This window comes from Lampetra fluviatilis (genome assembly GCF_964198595.1).
Source record: "Lampetra fluviatilis chromosome 45 unlocalized genomic scaffold, kcLamFluv1.1 SUPER_45_unloc_1, whole genome shotgun sequence".
NCBI lineage: Eukaryota > Metazoa > Chordata > Hyperoartia > Petromyzontiformes > Petromyzontidae > Lampetra > Lampetra fluviatilis.
This window is the reverse complement of record NW_027620425.1, coordinates 1,437,935-1,455,878: the sequence shown is the minus strand read 5'-3', so window position 1 is coordinate 1,455,878 and position 17,944 is coordinate 1,437,935. Positions and strand designations below refer to the sequence as shown.

The 17,944-nt window shown below is 46.2% G+C and overlaps 1 protein-coding gene across 1 annotated transcript; it reads right to left on the bottom strand.

The window, feature by feature from the left end:
- Nucleotides 1-8,403: 8,403 nt before the first annotated feature.
- Nucleotides 8,404-17,285, bottom strand: LOC144953804 (butyrophilin subfamily 2 member A2-like). The gene is made up of 5 exons (XM_078884443.1): nt 16,991-17,285; nt 14,997-15,221; nt 14,700-14,867; nt 13,656-13,816; nt 8,404-8,424 (listed from the first exon to the last, which is right to left on the bottom strand). The coding sequence occupies exons 1-5, from the start codon at nt 17,283-17,285 to the stop codon at nt 8,404-8,406; spliced, it is 870 nt and encodes a 289-aa protein (XP_078740569.1).
- Between the last annotated feature and the right edge of the window lie 659 nt (nt 17,286-17,944).

Sequence of the window (17,944 nt, the reverse complement as noted above, 5' to 3'; positions counted from 1 at the left end):
AATAAATTAAATACTAGAGTACGACGTTTCGATTGAAACAAGCAACCGTAATCAGGTAGAACTACATTTGAGAGAGAGACAAAACACAGACACGGAGACACAAGCAGAGAGACAACACAGAGACACAACCCTCACCCTGTCTGGCAATAAAAACAGCAGTTCCTAAGATGTTTCAAGCACCCCCCCCCTTCTACCCCATATAATTATTCACTGTGTAACAAAAAAAAAGTTTTTTGTTCCTGGCTAGTAAGTGTTCTTTTCTTATTGCTTATGCCTCAAAAGTATAGAAAATTGGCGATTTATTCCCCCGCAAACTTTGCTTTTGTGACCAGGACAGTGACGTTTTGAAACTTACCTATTTTCAATGAGAAAACGTGGTGTACATTTGTGTCATTCCTTCACGTAAAGTTCTGGTCACAAAAGCAAAGTTTGCGGGGGAATAAATAGCCAATTTTCTATACTTTTGAGGCATAAGCAATTGGAAAATAACACTTACTACCCAACAACAAAAAATCGTGTTACACTGTTATTAATGGAGGGGATGATTAACTTTGCTTTTGTGTCCTGGTAACAAAAGTAAAGTTTGTGGGGGAATAATAGCTAATTTCTATACTTTTGAGGCATGAGTAATTGGAAAATAACACTTACGACCCAGGAACAAATAAATCGTGTTACGTCGTGTTAATTATTCACCGGTACGGAGGCTTTCGTGAAACGCGTGAGCTCACCTGCGCTGTCTGCAAACGCACGCCCACTCGTTTGATCGTTGCCTTATAAAAAACAAAACCTGGTAATGCTAGAATGCATAATTGCTAGGCTTGACGTACAGCTAACATGTAACCCCCTCCTTCCCCCCGTCGACAGATATATATAAATATTGTTTTTTGTAAAATATGAATTAAACAATAATAGAAAGACGGCAGCTGTAGTGAGGTCCACGTGAAAGCCGAGAGTGTCTCTGCGTCTAAGTGCCCTATCGGTGTTTGTCATGAGCCCAATTTACATACGACCGCACGTTCTGACTCTCCTTTACCCGCGGATAATTACTAGGCTTGATGTACACGCAACCCATCTAGACGTATAGAGAAATATGAACGCGCTTGTGAATTAACAACATGTCAATCGAACGGCAGCTGTAAATACGCCCACGCGAAAGCCCACAATGTCTCTTGCGTCTAATTGCCATCTCGGTTGGTGTATCACGAGCCCACTCTGAATACGACAGAACGTCCTGACTCTTCCTTAACCCGCGAATAATTAGTCGGCTGGATCTACACGCAACCCTCTAGAGTCCAGGGGCGGGGAACCTTTCTTTCTGCCAAGGGCCATTTGGATATTAATATAACATCATTCGCGGGGCCATACAAAATGATCAACTTAAAAATTAGCCCGTTATATTTGGTCAAACATTTAATGAACTCACCCCTAATGCGTTGGGCTGGAACTGCTTCTCTTTGGCGAGGCGTGTGATGTTAGCTGCTATTGACGATGTTGCTGCTACTCGCAACTGCTTTTCCAGGTTTGCTCCTATAGATTTATTGAATTTCGAGTCCCGCCTGCGGTTGCCTTGGCAGGGCCAGACTCAAATGATTTCGCGGTGCCTCATACGGCCCGCGGGCCGGACGTCCCCCACCCCTGCGTCTAGCCAGATAGAGAAATATGAACGCGTTTAGTAAATTAACAAAATATCAATCGAACGGCAGCTGTAAATACGCCCACGCGAAAGCCGATAGCGTCTCGGCGTCTAATTGCCCTACCGCTGGTTTATCACGAGCCCACGATAAATAGGAGCGAGCTTCGTGGCTGTGCTTCGTCTGCAGACCCTCCCCGTGGCTCATCCGGAACCACGGTTCCCCGTTCCATTCGTTCCAACCCGCCGACGTCCGCATCGTTGACAATGGACCCGGCTTTCTGGCTACTACCAATACTGCTGCTGCCGATCCTTGGCTGCGTCCGTGGCTGTGTTTGTGAGTCGGAAACAACAACAACAACAACGATAACAAAGACGACCACCACTACAAAAACAACAACAATAGTCTGTGGTTCTTTCGGTAAAGTCACGTAGATAGCAGAAAAAAAAACAATGATAAAAAATAAAGTGATTACAAATATCACGACGTTTCGATCGCAACGCAAGCAGTGGTCATCATCCCGATGACGACTGCCGCTTGTGATGACATCGAAACTTGTTTCTTTTATTTTTTTTATCATTCTTTTTTTCCGTCTACGTGACTTTACCTAACGAAAGTTTTACGTCAAACAACAATAGTTTAACGCGTAGCGGGCTTTCGCGACCAATATCATCCTTAATAGAGGTTTTTTTTGTTGGGGTAGATCGCGTCAATATTTAAATGTTGTTGTGTCGTCGTTTAAACCCCGCCACCACCCGACACAGCCAACTACTAAGGGTTGCGTCACGTAAACAGAACGTGACCAATTCGTCACTAGTACAGCACTAGTGTGTAGTGTAGTGGATAGTGGTGTAGTGTATAGTGTAGTATATACTGTATAGTGGACTGTATAGTAGTGAAGTGTATAGTGTAGTGTATAGTGTAGTGTATCGTGTATAGTGTATCGTGTATAGTAGTGTAGTGCAGTAGTGTATAGTAGTGTAGTGTATAGTAGTGTAGTGTATAGTGTCGTGTATAGTGGAGTGTATAGTAGTGTAGTGTATAGTCGTGTAGTGTATAGTGGAGTTTATAGTGTAGTGTATAGTGTATAGTAGTGCATAGTGTAGTATACTAGTACAGCACACCGTTGGAGAGCCAAGCCACAAAATGTACAATCTGTGTGGCGGATTTTAACGACACATTTATATATCTAAGCGATCTAACCACCACCACGTAGCGAGGCTTTCCCGACCAATATAATCCACAAGAGGTGTTTTGTTGTTGGGGTTAGATCTTGTAAATACTAATATACTCTACTGTACACTACACTGCTATACATTACTACACTATACACTACACTGCTATACATTCTACACTATACACTACACTACTATACATTACACTATACACTCCACTATACACTACACTGCTATACACTACTACACTATACACTACACTACTATACACTACATTATACACTACACTACTATACACTCCACTATACACTACACTACTATACACTACAATACACGCCACTATACAACACACGACACACTACACGACTATACACTACTATATACTACTACACTATACACTACACTATACACTACACGTAAATACGCGATCAAACCCTCCCAAAAAAAACGACTCCCAATAAAGGCACTCGCCAATTACACCGTTCAGCCAATGCGTGGGAAGCCGCTAGCGGCCGTGACCACTTTCAAATCTCCGAGGTTGAACACCCATTTATTTACGACCGCTGCTTGTTGCTGTGGTTGTTGTGGTTGTCCTTAGCCCCGCACATCCGAGGAGGCGCGGTTGGCTACGTACGGTAGCGAAAGTTGAACATTCGCTCGTTTTTTTTAGTTTGAATTGAACATGGTGGTGGATAGGGGATGTTAACTACCTCGCCTGGTATTCAAGAGGTCGTGGGTTCGATTCCGATCCTGACGATGCCTGCTGCTGCTGTATATTTGGAGTCTGCGTCTCTCTCTCATCAGCATCACGGTGGCTAGGAGATGTTAACTACCTCGCGTGGTATACAGGAGGTCGTGGGTTCTATGCCGACCCTGACGATGCCTGCTGCTGCTGTATATTTGGAGTCTGCGTCTCTCCCTCTATCTCCCCGTGGTGGCGTGGCTTTTTCTCTGGGTCCTCCGGCTTTCCCCACCAATCAGTTTCAAAGACAATGCATATACTATCAGAGTATGCTTTTTGTTTGCAATCTGACCACAAGCATCGTGGTTAATTTCAGACATGATTCCTTGTTAAAGGTTTCAGTTTGGTGTTTTAACATCTCAACACCGCTGTTTTGTTGCCAGAAAAACGGGGAAAACCCTATTCCCATATTTTGATTACTGGCAAAGGAGGCTCCCATGATGATACTGTCACTGTTTCCGTCTCTGTGTGTTCTCTCGCGCGCGCCTACGCTGCGCGAAGGCCTGCGATGCTCCAACGAATCCGGTGCCGATTTCATCGGCGCCTCAGCGAGCGGAGGCCTCATGGCGGCTGTCACGAGCGGCTACAGGGTCGTCGGCTGGAACGGCCGCGGCTGGCAGCCATTGCTCGGCTCGATGCGGAGGGTCAGCGTAGGCGGAGCCCACGTGTGGGGCGTGACCCTGGACAAGAAGCTCTACCGCGTCGTCGACCATCGCTGGTACCACGTGGCAGGTGGGCGTCTCTCCGCGCGCTGTGCGGACGGTGGATCGGTCGGGTCGACAACGTGGCACCCGCAGGGTCTGCTTTTGAAAAAGAGCTACGTAGCTCAGTGGGTTTTTACCTGGTAACATAAACATACTCATTGGTTCTTTCGGTAAAGTCACGTAGGTATAAAATAAAACGAGACGTTTCGGGCGCAACGCAAGCGTCCGTCATCATGCTTTCCCACGGTCAGACCATGCTTTCTCACCTGACGACGAAACGTCGTGATTTATTTTATACCTACGTGACTTTACCGAAAGAACCAATGAGTATGGATTCCTGCAGTCACGAAAGCTTCAAATCAACATAATAAGAGCTTAGTAATTAGCGGAGGGCAGAGGAGCGACGCTCACAACAACGAGCGGAGCGCCGCGTGGATAAAACGCAGCAAGTTGGCACAGTCTTCTCAGTCATTCGACCCGTGGCACCTGCTGGGTCTGTCCCGTGACCTCCTGCCAGCGGGCGTTCGATGCTTCACGTGGCCTCGATGTGCACATAGCCTGGTACAATCGCTGTGGTGACGTCACCGCCACTTAGTGGCGATTGTTGTTGTTGGTCGACTCAGCCTTCAAATGAGTAGCTGGTGCGGTGTGCAAACATCGCCACTAGGGAGACAAAGGCGGCCGGGCGTGGTGTTGGCCACCCACCCCCTCGTGTGCCAGAGTGCCAGTAGCCTTCATCGGTGTTACCCTCTAACAGCACTTGCCCCGACAGTCTGTCACGGGCTATACGGGGAACCTTTGCTTTTTGCGACTTGCCAACACTTCTCACATTGCAGTGCCCACCAGTCCGTTGGACCAGGACCGGAATTTGGTTCGAAGGCAAACGCCTTAACGGACCGATGGGGCAAGTGTGTACATTGAGCTTCTGTGGACCAATCAGCAGAACTTCATGTATACCAGGCGAGGTAGTTAACATCTCCTAGCCATCGTGATGATGATGAGAGAGAGGCGTGCAGATTTCAAGTATACAGCAGCCAGGTATCGTCAGGGTCCGGAATAAAAACCCACGACCTCTTGCATGCCAGGCGAGTTAGTTAACTTATCCTAGCCACCGTGATGATGATGATGAGAGAGAGACGCAAACTCAAAATATACAGCAGGCAGCATCGTCAGAGTCGGGATCGAATCCAGCAGAACTTCCTGTATACCAGGCGAAGTAGTTAACATCTCCTAGCCACCGTGATGATGAGAGAGACACGCAAACACCAACTATACAGCAGCAGCCATCCTCAGGTTCAGTAATCAAAACCCACGACCACCTGTAGACTAGGCAAGGTAGTCAACATCTCGCTAGCCAAAATGGCGAGGCGGGATCGGGAATCATCGTCTCACCCACCGCCCTCCGTCCCTCCAACGTCTCGACGCAGACAACATCGCCCACGTCTTCCCCCAACCGTCCGGCGCCATCTACGTGATCACCGCCGCCAAGCGGCTGCTGTGCGGCCGCGGCGACCCCCTGCGGCCGCTGGCAGCCGTCGCCTTCGAAGACGACGGCCTGCCGACCACGTGCCAGCACGCGGCCTGCAACGGCGACGAATGCTGGGCCCTCGGAGCCGCGGACGGGCTCGCGTACGTCAAGCGGACGGCCGGCTGCGGCGTCGGCGGCGGCTGGGAGGGGTTCACCGACGTGCGGGGCGCCGTCAGCCTGCTGGCGATCCTCAACAACGGCGACATCTACTCGAAGTCGTCCACCCAGATCTACGTGAGGTGGGCGCATGGAGCGTGAGCGAACTCGCTCACGCGCGGTGCCACCGACACGAACGGCGACTGTCGTGGAGGGGGTTGGGGCGGTGATGGGGGTTTGGGGGGTGGCGATGGGGTAGTGATGGGGTGGCGATGGGGTAGTGATAGGAGTTGGGGTAGTGATAGGGGTTGGGGTAGTGATAGGGGTTGGGGTAGTGATAGGGGTTGGGGTAGTGATAGGGGTAGTGACGGGGGTTGGGGTAGTGATGGGGTAGTGATAGGGGTAGTGATAGGGGTAGTGATGGGGGTTGGGGTAGTGATGGGGTAGTGATAGGGGTTGGGGTAGTGATAGGGGTTGGGGTAGTGCTGTGGTAGTGATGGGGTTTGGGGTAGTGATTGGGTAGTGATGGGGGTAGGGACAGGGATTTAACAAGAGACGTCACAGGAAGTGAAGGGATGAATGAATGAGTGGGTGACGTAGCGTGACGTCACAGGTGGTGAAGGGATAATGAATGAGAGGGTGGTGTAGCAAAATAATTAAGTATTAAGGACCGAGTATTATATTGCGTGTGCTGTACATTTATTGTAATGATACAGGCTAGGATAATATTGGTGATTGTGTATACGAGTGCGAGTCAAATCCCCTAACCCCCTCTTTTACCATTATTTCTTACGTGCAAATCGTTTTTGACGTACACGATTTCGATATACGCGACTTTTTCCATGAACGCATCTGTCATCGCGTAGTCACGGAGGGCCTGTGCTGTGTTTGTCGTTGTTGCGACGTTCAAACCCTGCACCCCCCTCCTGAAACATCTGTGAACAAAAAGATCCTCATATAGCTTGCTCATCAATGTTCCTCTAACGGTATAAATCAAGCAATTGATTCCGATGAATTATGATTGTTGTTGTGTTTGTTATTGCAGACCCCACGTCTACGGCTCTGCGACGTGGCAATTGGTGAACTTTCCAACTCCTGTGCAGTTTGTCGGAGCGAATGGGACGCACCTCCTCCTGATCACGAACATCATTGGGTCCCTCCTTATCTGTGAAGTATGAAAGCCGTTCATTCATCAATAGCGGCTGGTGCCTCTGCCGGACAAAGGCTTCCTACAACCATCCCCAAAAAATCCAGACAGAGTGAACAAACTCACGCTTGCTTCATTTTTTTCTCCTCCTCTTGATGACGATCGCTTGTGTTGTGATCGAAACGTCGTAGTTTTTATTTTCATTTTATTTCCTTTTATTTTTTCTCTTTTGTCTATCTACGTGACTTTACCGAAAGAACCAAAGAATATGAATTCCTGCAGTCGTGAAAGTTTTAAGTCAAAATTTGCTTCCATTACAGTTATGGTCTGTTCTTCCTATACCGCCGCAGAGTTTTCATTACACGAATTGGACGATACAACACGTCATCGAGCAATAGCGTCATCGAGTAATAGCGTCATTAAGCAATAGCGGCATCATCATCGCACGAGGCATTGGGATGCTGCTGGATTCTTCTAGATGCTACCCACCATGCACTTCAAGCTTTGCTCAGCCTGCGTACGCATCTCAGGCGCTATCGCGGACTGTGCTTTGCCCCTCTATTAAGTATTTTAATTTGATTTGGAGCTTTTGTGATTGCAGGAATCCATACTCTTTGGTTCTTTCGGTAAAGTCGCCTGAAGACGAACGCTTGTGTTGCGTTCGAAATGTCGTGATTTATTTGATTTTATTTCTACCTACGTGACTTTACCGAAAGAACCAAAGCGTACCTATTCTCATTGTTTAATCTTTTTATTTTTTATACCGGCAAAAAGGTATCCTACAGCTATAAGTGGCTCAATCCGAGCTATAAATGCACCGATACTCATGTAGCGTAATGGCGCCGACTGATGGACAGCAGCGGCAACTGTGGTGGACAGACAGCACACACGCCGGTTGAGGGCGTGAGCACGATGCGTGGTGGCAGAGCGGAGGAACTCGAACAAGGGTAATGGAGGACCCCATCTGGAGGCCCCTGGAACCTGCTGGCAGGTTCGAGAGAAGGGAGGCGCATTTTCTTGGTTCTTTCGGTAAGGTCACGTAGAAGGAAAATAATAAAATAATATAAATAAAACATAATCAAATAATTCTCACGACGTTTTGGCCACAACGCAAGCAGCCGTCCTCAGGTTAAGAACAGGTCTTCTCGAGAAGACGCTGTCTTCACTGTCTTCTCGAGAAGACAGCGTCTTTCAGACTCTGTCTTCGCGACAGACCTGTTCTTCACCTGAGGACGGCTGCTTGCGTTGTGGCCGAAACTTCGTGAGAATTATTATATTTTATTTTTATTATGTCCCTTCAACGTGACTTTACCGAAAGAACCAAGAAGATGAATCCCTGCAGTCACGAAAGCTTTAAATAGAAATTTAAGGGAGGCGCAGTCAGGGCGGAGCCAGGCCGCGCTGGGAGCATAAAAGGAGCCGAGAGCAGGGGGGCTTGAGGCTGCCGGTTCTGGGAGTGAACTCGTCTCGTCGTCGCTGTCGTCGCTAAACGTCTCCGCTAGATATTGCGCTACGGGATAGCAGTTGGCTATCTCAGCCAGCGCCGTCAGTATTAGACGGCTAGTGTTATGTACAGGCTAGGCTGAGCTACTGTGGAAAGTGTGCGGACGAGCCCGTGGAAGTTGTTTAATAAAGAAGGTACCTCCTACGAACCTTTGTCTCCGAATCGCTGACACTAAACTTGCATTGTCGTTGCACTCTTCGCCTTTTGGCGTTCTCTGGTCTAACACCGGTGCAGAGAGAAGCCCATGAAGAAAGCGGTCTCTGGTGTGGGCCAGTCAGTTTCAAAGACGATGCATAGATTATTATCGGAGCATGTGTGTTTCTTTTGCCACAAGTACGTGTGGTTAATGCAGATTCGATGCCTTGCAATAGGTGTTGTGTCTAATTGGTTATTTGAACGTCTTAACCACAACTCCTGCTTTATTGTCAGAACGGGGTAAAAGGCCGATTCGTATTGCTTCATCATTTGGTGACGTGCTTCGCTTCTCTATATTTTGCACTCCTATTGTTATTATTATTTGTGGATTGTTATTGTAACTTTCTAAACCCCCATGCTCCCTGCTGGACTTTTGTGATATAGAGTTTGATTGCTCCTCAGATTCCTTCTCCAGCCTAAATAAAGGTTCTAATTGGTTCTGAGATGTCAATGCTCAATGTCTGTGATGGTCAATTAATCAATCTTTATTTTTACGTGCCAATATCATCAATCAATAAAGTAGGCATCGGCTCACATAACAACGGAATGGAAGCAGTACAGGAGGCACGGAGCGACAGAAATGAAGTAAGAAAGCTGTCACGACCCCAGCGGCTAACACAGGCTGAGCAAAGTCAATTGCAACCGCGAGCAAAACTAATTTGTTCTAAGGGAGGAACGGGAAGCTGCAGGTTGCCGTTACGGTGAAGATGGTTGCGCTGTGTCGATATTTGGAACACACTGGAGCTATGCACTTTTAAATCATTCAAATTCAAAACTAATTTCCTTGAAGTTCCTTTTCATGTTTAGTTTGTTGTCCGTCCCCCACGCCTCCGATTCGCACGCTCGGCTACGTACGGTGTGAAAGAAGTTCAACATACATACGTACTACTATGCACTGCACGACTATATACTACTATGGAGTACACTACATATACTACACACTATTCACTCCACACTATACACTACACTACTAAACACTAAATCTTAAACTCATTTGCTTAAAATTTATTTTCGTGTTCAGTTTGCTGTCCTTCCCCCGCTCCTCCAATTATACACGTGTGGCGCCTCTCTGGCAAACATCTGCTTCACAAAGCGTGGATGAGTGTGTGGTTGAATGAGTGGGTGAGTGAGTGGGTGAATTGGTGGGTGAGTAAGTGGCTGAGTGGGTGAGAGAGTGGGTGGGTGATTGGCTGAGTGGGTGTGTGGGTGAGTTAGTGGGTAAGTTGGTGAGTGTGGGTGACTGGGTGGGTGAGTTGGTGAGTGAGTAAGGGGCTGAGTGGGTGAGAGAGTGGGTGGGTGAGTGGCTGTGTGGGTGAATTAGTGGGTGACTTGGCGAGCGTGTGTGTGGGTGAGTGGCTAAGTGAGAGTGTGGGTGGGTGGGTAAGTGAGTAGGTGACTTGAGTGTCTGAATGGGCCAATGCGCCTTTACCCCCTCCATCCTCTTAGCTCTGCCCATGTACTATGCAGGTTCCTTTCCATACACAGTGGCACATTGGTAACTCATAATTTTCCTTCTATTATTACTATGTTAAATTAATAAAAAAAATACGTGCAGTACAATTCAAATAAACAATACGGGTGGTTATCCAGGACATTCACGAACATCTACAAAGTGGTTTTTATTTCATGGTTGTCCTGCGAGTGTCATTGCCCAGATTAGTCAAGTTTTTCACCTACATACAAAATTAATATAAACGTCCCATAATGGAAGGGGCCTTCCTGACTGGAATCTACAGGCTCAGTGAGACTGTTTCCATCATCATCCTTTGACAGTCAGACATGCCGCATTTCGTGAGTATTACAAAGCAGATGTTTTTGGGTTAGACCCGACACAGCCAATTAGTAAGGTTTGTCACGTAAACAGAACGTGCCAATTCGTTACTAGTACAGCACTAACCGGTATGTTGGAGAGTAAAACCACAACATTTAGAATTCGAGTACGACATTTCACCAGTAATTACAACTAGCATCATCAGACGACAGGCAGATTTGTGGCTATCGCCACAAATGTTTTAAAAAAGTATTTGTTGCGAAAAGCCTACGTGTTAAAGTTGCGAAGTCCTTCCCCCATAACTTTGTTTAGCACGGTTGGCTACGTATGATGAGAAAGAAGTTCAACATACACACACACAGGGGACAATGTGGGACCGCCCGAATAGCAGCCACCCACGTCTCTAACAGCGATCGTCTGCGTACGTCAACGGGCATATTGAGAGACTTTCGCGCAGCACGGCCATTGCAGGGTACAGCTCTCGATCAAAATTTCCTTGAAATCGATGCAGCAGCCGCATGGAGTCGGCGCTGTAGAATGACAAGACGCCCGCCTCCCAGTCCAGGTGAACCCCGACTCTTTTGGGAGCATCTCGCACCAACAGTTGTGTTTCCGTCTCGTTATGTACTGCCGTGTAGTCCTTGTCCCATTTCTTAAGACTCCACGAAACTTCATTGCACCCAATTTTACAGGCTTTGTCATCACCTTTCCGTGGTATCGCGTCATACGTAACACCGATGACGAATTTATCAGAACCTCTCACGTCCACCTCCCAGTAGTGGCGACCTGATGAGAATTTCTCAGAGCAAATGACCAATTGGTAGTGGTCGAACCTGTCTGAGTTGTCAGGGTAAGGTTGGGAGTGTGTGGAAGTCTTGACGGTTTTAAAGTCAGCAGAAATCTGGAGGTTCCGATGTGCCGTGTTTGGGTTCAGAGTCGGCGAGCAAGTGCCTGTAAACAATAATAATGCAAATATTGTGATAAGTGAACATTGTTGACTTTTGAGAAATACACTTTGCAATCTTACCCATAAAATCCAGTTTTTATCTGTCTGTCTGTGCGTCTATCGATTTGTCTGCGCAGGTACCTTGTACCGTTTAACTGACAAACGGAGGGGTTTCCGTATCAAAAAAGTACACGGATACCGCGCGATATCCTCCGGGACGAAAAAGCACTATTCGTATTTCACATCTGTCAAGTTTAAAGTAGTTAAATGGTGCGGGGGGGGGTAGTGGCCCAGCCCCAACTGGCCAAGGCACCACCTCGGCCGGCTGGGTAAGCTAGGCGAGGCCGGGGGCTCTGCACGGGACTAGGCCTCACCATGGCACTCTGTTAAGTTAGTAGTTAACTGCTATAGTCAGTAGATACTATTATGGAGTAGGTGTATACTAATGTAGAGTCGGTAGATACTACTATAGAGTCAGTAGATATTACTGTAGAGTCGGTAGATACTACTGTAGTGTCAGTAGATACTATTGTAGTGTCAGTAGATACTACTGTAGTGTCAGTAAATACTACTGTAGAGTCAGTAGATACTACTAGAGTCAGTAAATACTACTGTAGTGTCAGTAGGTACTACTGTAGAGTCAGTAGATACTACTGTAGCATCAGTAGATACTACTATAGAGTCAGTAGATACTACTGTAGTGTCAGGAGATACTACTGTAGTGTCAGTAGATACTACTATAGTGTCAGTAGATACTTCTGTAGTGTCAGTAGATACTACTGTAGTGTCAGTAGACACTACTGTAGAGTCAGTAGACACTACTGTAGAGTCAGTAGATACTACAGTAGTGTCAGTAGATACTACTGTAGTGTCAGTAGATACTACTGTAGAGTCAGTAGATACTACTGTAGTGTCAGTACATACTACTATAGAGTCAGTAGATACTACTGTAGTGTCAGTAGATACTACTGGAGCATCAGTAGATACTACTGCAGTCAGTATTTACCACTACAGTCAGTAAATATTTCTACAGTCAGTAGATATTAATATAGTCAGTAGATACTACTGTAGCGTTAGTAGGTCCTACAATAGTCAGTGGATACTACTATAGAGTCACTAGATACTACAATAGAGTTAGTAGTCACGACTATATAGTCGGTATATGCTAATGCAGAGTCAGATACTACTGTAGAGTCACCAGATACACACCATACATACAATAATCACTCTATTGTATGTACGGTGTGTAGGTCTATATGCCTACGGGGGAGGGGAGGGGGTAAATTATTTTTTGAGGGGGGGAGAGGGGCGTCGATAATTTCCAGAAACCTTTTAGATCAACTATTTACCCCACCACTTTCTATACCTTTTTGATTCAGGACTTCTGCAAGTCCCTTATAATTTTTTGACAGACAAATGGAAAGACAAACGGAACACCGGGCTTTGACAATAGCCGGGCTTTCACAATAGCTTAGTATTTTTATGTTTTTAAGAGAAGTTTCCCCCCCAGGGCAACGCTGGGTACTTCCCTGCTAGTTGGCAATACATATCAGTAAGAAGTACAAGTGGATTCATCTCAATCTGGAATCCATCTATACGGGGATTACGTGTTACCCGCTTCATATTTATTGTTTGGTATTGATGTAACTCGCTGACCCCGTGTCCCTACTGGACATCTGTGAAAAAGAGCTTCATAGTTTATCAGAGTCCTCATTCACGATAAAGATTCCGAAAATTCGTGGGCTATTTTCCACGAACTCCAGTTTACTGCCACAATGCATGAACGTATTTCACTTAACGCGACGCTTTTCAGCAACGCATCTACTGCACTTAACGATGACTTATTGCACTGCATTAAGGGTTCATATCTCATACGGATATCTTTCTTCATCGTACATCAGCATTATAGTTGAGTGACAAAGATGATGTATTAATACACTCAGCAATGCACGTTGTGTGGCGTGTACAGCATATCACGTACTCGACTCGTTCCTCATTTTCAGGAATGCCTCTTGATTTTCACGATGTTCACGCAGAATCTCTTGGAGTTGCTGCTTCTTTCTCTTTTTGCGAGTGAGGCGTCTTATCATGAACTTAACTCGTGCTGACGTGCGGGGCTTCGAATATACTTCTGAGAACTCGTATTGCGTGATGAGACCCTTGACGAGCAACTCGTGATGGAGCATTGCAGGGATCCTGCCGATCAACTCTCGTACCATCGGAGGCTCCACCATCCCCGTTCTGGGCGATATAACTTTACTGTCACCCTTCTCTTCATTGGTGTTTTTTGTGCGATGATCTCCACTGTTTGCAAAGTGATCACAAATCTGAATGTCTTCTTTGCTTTCATCCACAGTTAGGTTCTTCAATGATTGTGCTGTTAAACAAATTTGGAAAATTAAAAAAATAACAAATTTGAGTTCTATAATTGCAATTGTTTAATGCCTTCATCACGACTATTATTATCATGATGATACGTTATTTTAAGTCATTGCCAGGAGGTCTCCTACTACCATTTATTATCATCCTGCGCTGAAATCAATTTCACTCTCACAATATATTTCTGCACGTTAACTGATATCACTCCATATCTGTCACCAACAGCCATCAATGTGCCCACAGACACTCTTTGCTTTATACATTCTCTTTATATCTCCCAGTATAATTTAGAACAGCCACCTCCTACGTAGCTTTTTGTAAATTTTAGGATTTTTTGCTTAATTTACGCTGGCATCTCTCAACATGTGCTCCCGATTTTAGAATAAAAAAAAGTAAAAAATACGAAAATCAAGCCTCAATACGACATTTCAGACAATTGGAAATTATCGTTGTTTGTTTCAGAATAAGACAATCTGCCTTGTTTACTTCCCGAGCAGTGACACGAACACTGCCGCAGTGTTTCAGAAACCACCGCCGTGTTTGCGTTCTACAGAAACACAGAGCTCGGAGATATCCTCGTTCCCAGCTCTACTGCTATGACCTCGCGTCTATACTCCCTCGCCTTCACTACCCCCGCCACACGCAGACATAGCAGGTGAAGTTGCGCCAAATAACCTCCACGACCGACCCATAGGATGTGGGTGGGCACTCACCCAGCAGTGGATCAACAAAGGGGATGTTCACGTGCTCTACTGCTGTGGCTACATCGCCTGCATGCACACTCGGTGGCGATGATTATGAATAGTTTTTCCCTACTGGGTATGAATAGACTCCAAGTCAGTGCCAAGGATTCCCTATGCGTGACAAGCCCGTTTACTCACCTTCGTAAATCGTGACTGAGCCCGACTTCACCTGCATAGCCGGAAAGAGTGGCCCACTTGGAATGTCGTCGAATGAGTGCAACAGCTCCATGGTTCTGGCGTTGTAAAACGAAAGCTTTCCTGTGTTAAAGTCCAAGCGAACGACGACTCTCTCCAAATGCGTAATCTCTGGATAAGGAAAGCATCGGTCGCCATGTCTTGCAGAATAATTCGAATCCCATTGAATGAACGCCCAAGAAGACTCATTCCAGCCCAGCCTGCCAGACTTTTCTTGGCATTTCCGAGGAATCGACCCACGTGCGACGCCTATAGAACAGTTTTGCGAGGCTCTCACGTCCACTTCCCAGTAGTGGTCACCCGACGAGAAGTTCTCGAAGCAGAGGACTATTGGCCACAACGCAAACCTTTCTGGGTTATTAACGTAAGGCTGATATTCCGTGTTCCACGTCGCTGTGCTGAGATCGGCAGAAATTTGAAGCTGTCGATGTGCCGAGTTGGGATTCAGAGTGGGCGAGCACACATCTGCAAGATAAACAAATCATTGCGTAAATCTTTACAATCACAACTCAGTTTTTTGCTCATTATCGTCAGCCATGATTAAGTCGTCGCCATGAGAGGCAAAGGTGCACCTGGCAATGTCTTGCCCACGCCACTGCTGGTGGAAGGATCTCGACTAGAACCAGCTTCAGAGCCCCCTTCTTGAAGGTATTTGGCCCTCCCAAGCTGGTGACATGTGCCACAGTGGCTAGGGGTTGTTAACTACCTCGCCTGGTATGCATGAGGTCGTGCATTCAATCCCGATCCTGACTCATATTTTATATTTAGAGTCTGCGTCTCTCTCTCTCCCCGTGGTGGTCACGTGAATTTTTTTCCGGGTCCTCCAGGTTTTCCCTCCACTTTTATAATCAATATTATGCGTTTAAAGCATTAGGCTGCTATACATTTCCACGTGATGATGATATCAGCCACTTGGTTGAGCTTTCATTTGTGATGGCCAGGTCACTTCTGAAATAGAGCTACGACATAGCAGCTCAGTGGGGCTTTACCCAGTAAAATGAAAGTGTCGTTTAAAATGTGTTTTTTATTTCGTTTACTCTACTACTGGTGACCACTCATTGTGCTGTAGCCAGGGGTATTGCCTCGTCATGTACCAAACCTTTACAACGCAGCAGTATTGGAGCACGTAGTACCATGCCGTGTTGTTCGAACATTGATTACCGAGGCTCCCTGGAATGCAAGCAGGCAATTAAAGAATACTACGCTTACTTTTTTAGAAACACATTCAAACTATTGCATTGCCTGAAGCTACATATAACTGCGGATGTATGTTAATATACGCATGGAGCTACTGCCGGCAATTAAATCAGCTCGCGTGCGAGTGCTAAGTGAATCGTCGCATAGCAGGGTCGTGAGAGGTATTGGAGGCGTGGGGAGGCCTTCATCCAGCAGTGGATTGACCTTCGCTGACGATGACGATGTAAAGGGGATAATTATGATATGTATCCAGTGTCCACTGAGATCGGCCTAAATTAGTCGCAATTTAATTTGGACATAATAGTAGGTTTTTACCCTTTTAACTGGTACAAAACTGACACCTTTATTCAAGGAATCATGTTTGCATGATGCCTTGCATCATGCAAACTACTTGTATTGTGGTCATTGCAAACATGATGCCTTGAATAAAGGTGTCAGTTTTGTACCAGTTAAAAGGGTAAAAACCTACTATTATATTTTGCCACTGGTAAAAGAGATCTCATAGTGTAAATTATTTTGGACACTCCACCACTGCCCCTCCTGTGAAGGTTTTCCCGCTTGAGTGAGACGCTGGGGCTGTGGGTCTGCGATGCTGAGACTTAGTGGACTCATTTCTCTGTTGAGATCAGTTTTTTTTGTGTGTCTTTAGTTTTGGTGACATTTAGTATTTGATTATTATTACAGCAGTCTGATTCTTTCACCTGAAGATGGTCGGTTGTTGTTGCGATCGAAAGGTCGTCATCTATTATTTTTTCTACCTACGTGACTTTACCGAAAGAACCAAAGAGTATCGATTCCTGCAGTCACGAAAGCTTCAAATCAAGATTGATTATTATTGTTTTACTTTCTGAGGGTGTTTATATGCTCGGTAATTGCTATGTGTAATAGGATTTGTACAGTGCTGTGGGTTATAATGAACATGAACGTCGCGATATTAAATTCAATTATTATTACAAAATGCTCCGGCCTGAAAAAAATATAAAAAAATGATACGTTTAACGGATTGCAATGCTGACGAGTGTGTAAAGTCTACGCACGGCTCGTCTTCAGCATGTCCAGGAAATGCCATTCCCAGCTCCACTGCTGTTCGAGTGTCTCCAGCAGCTCTCGGCATTCGCCTTCCCCTCGTTTCATGACGGGCAACAGGATTGAGTCCGCTCGCTTGGTGGCGTCGGGGATTGTAAACGCCCTCCAGTATTCCTGTTCCGTGACCACGTTCCTCCTCTTCAGCTCGTGCAGGAAACGGGAGGGAGTTGTGCCGATCCACTCTCGCAACTCTGGCAAATGCCTCTCGACTTCTTTCCAGTTGCCTTCTCTGCCTTGCGCGGTCATTTTATGGATGAAATCCTCTGCGCTCTGCCAGAGTAAAGGCACGTCAAGTGAGTGAGCAACAATCGCAAGATCATAATCATCATGCACAACACGTCTGACCAATAGGGAGCCATCCCTTGACAATCTATTTACCTTTACCAGATGGGAATTCCTCTGCTACAGCCATGGAATGCCCAGGTACAGAAAACCTCTCCACTCTCTCCACAATTTATCTCCCCTGAGAATATTGGACACTTCCTCTCTGCCCCCTTCCATATATATAAAAAAGTTACTACTCTACACCAACTTCCGAAAATACCTTCAAGGGTGGACACCGCGAATTCCTTTCCTGCACCTAGACAACACTTCAAGCACCTAAAGTCCCCCTCCTCCCCTCCCCCACGGTATTTCTGTCCCCACCGCCACCTTCCTCCCGAAAACCATGAACCCGTTGTGTCGGGGCTTGCGCACTTACCACAATAATGAAAAACACAAGAGAGTAGGATAGACTTATTAACGTGGAATGACTTACATTCACTTCATCATGAAGGTTGACATTAATGCGTGGCAAATCATATCTCACCAGCTGCTAGCATATGAAGAGGGGGGAGGGGGGGGGGCGAGAGTACATGATGATGAACAAAAATATAAACTTTTCTATTGCAATCAAGGCGCTCCAT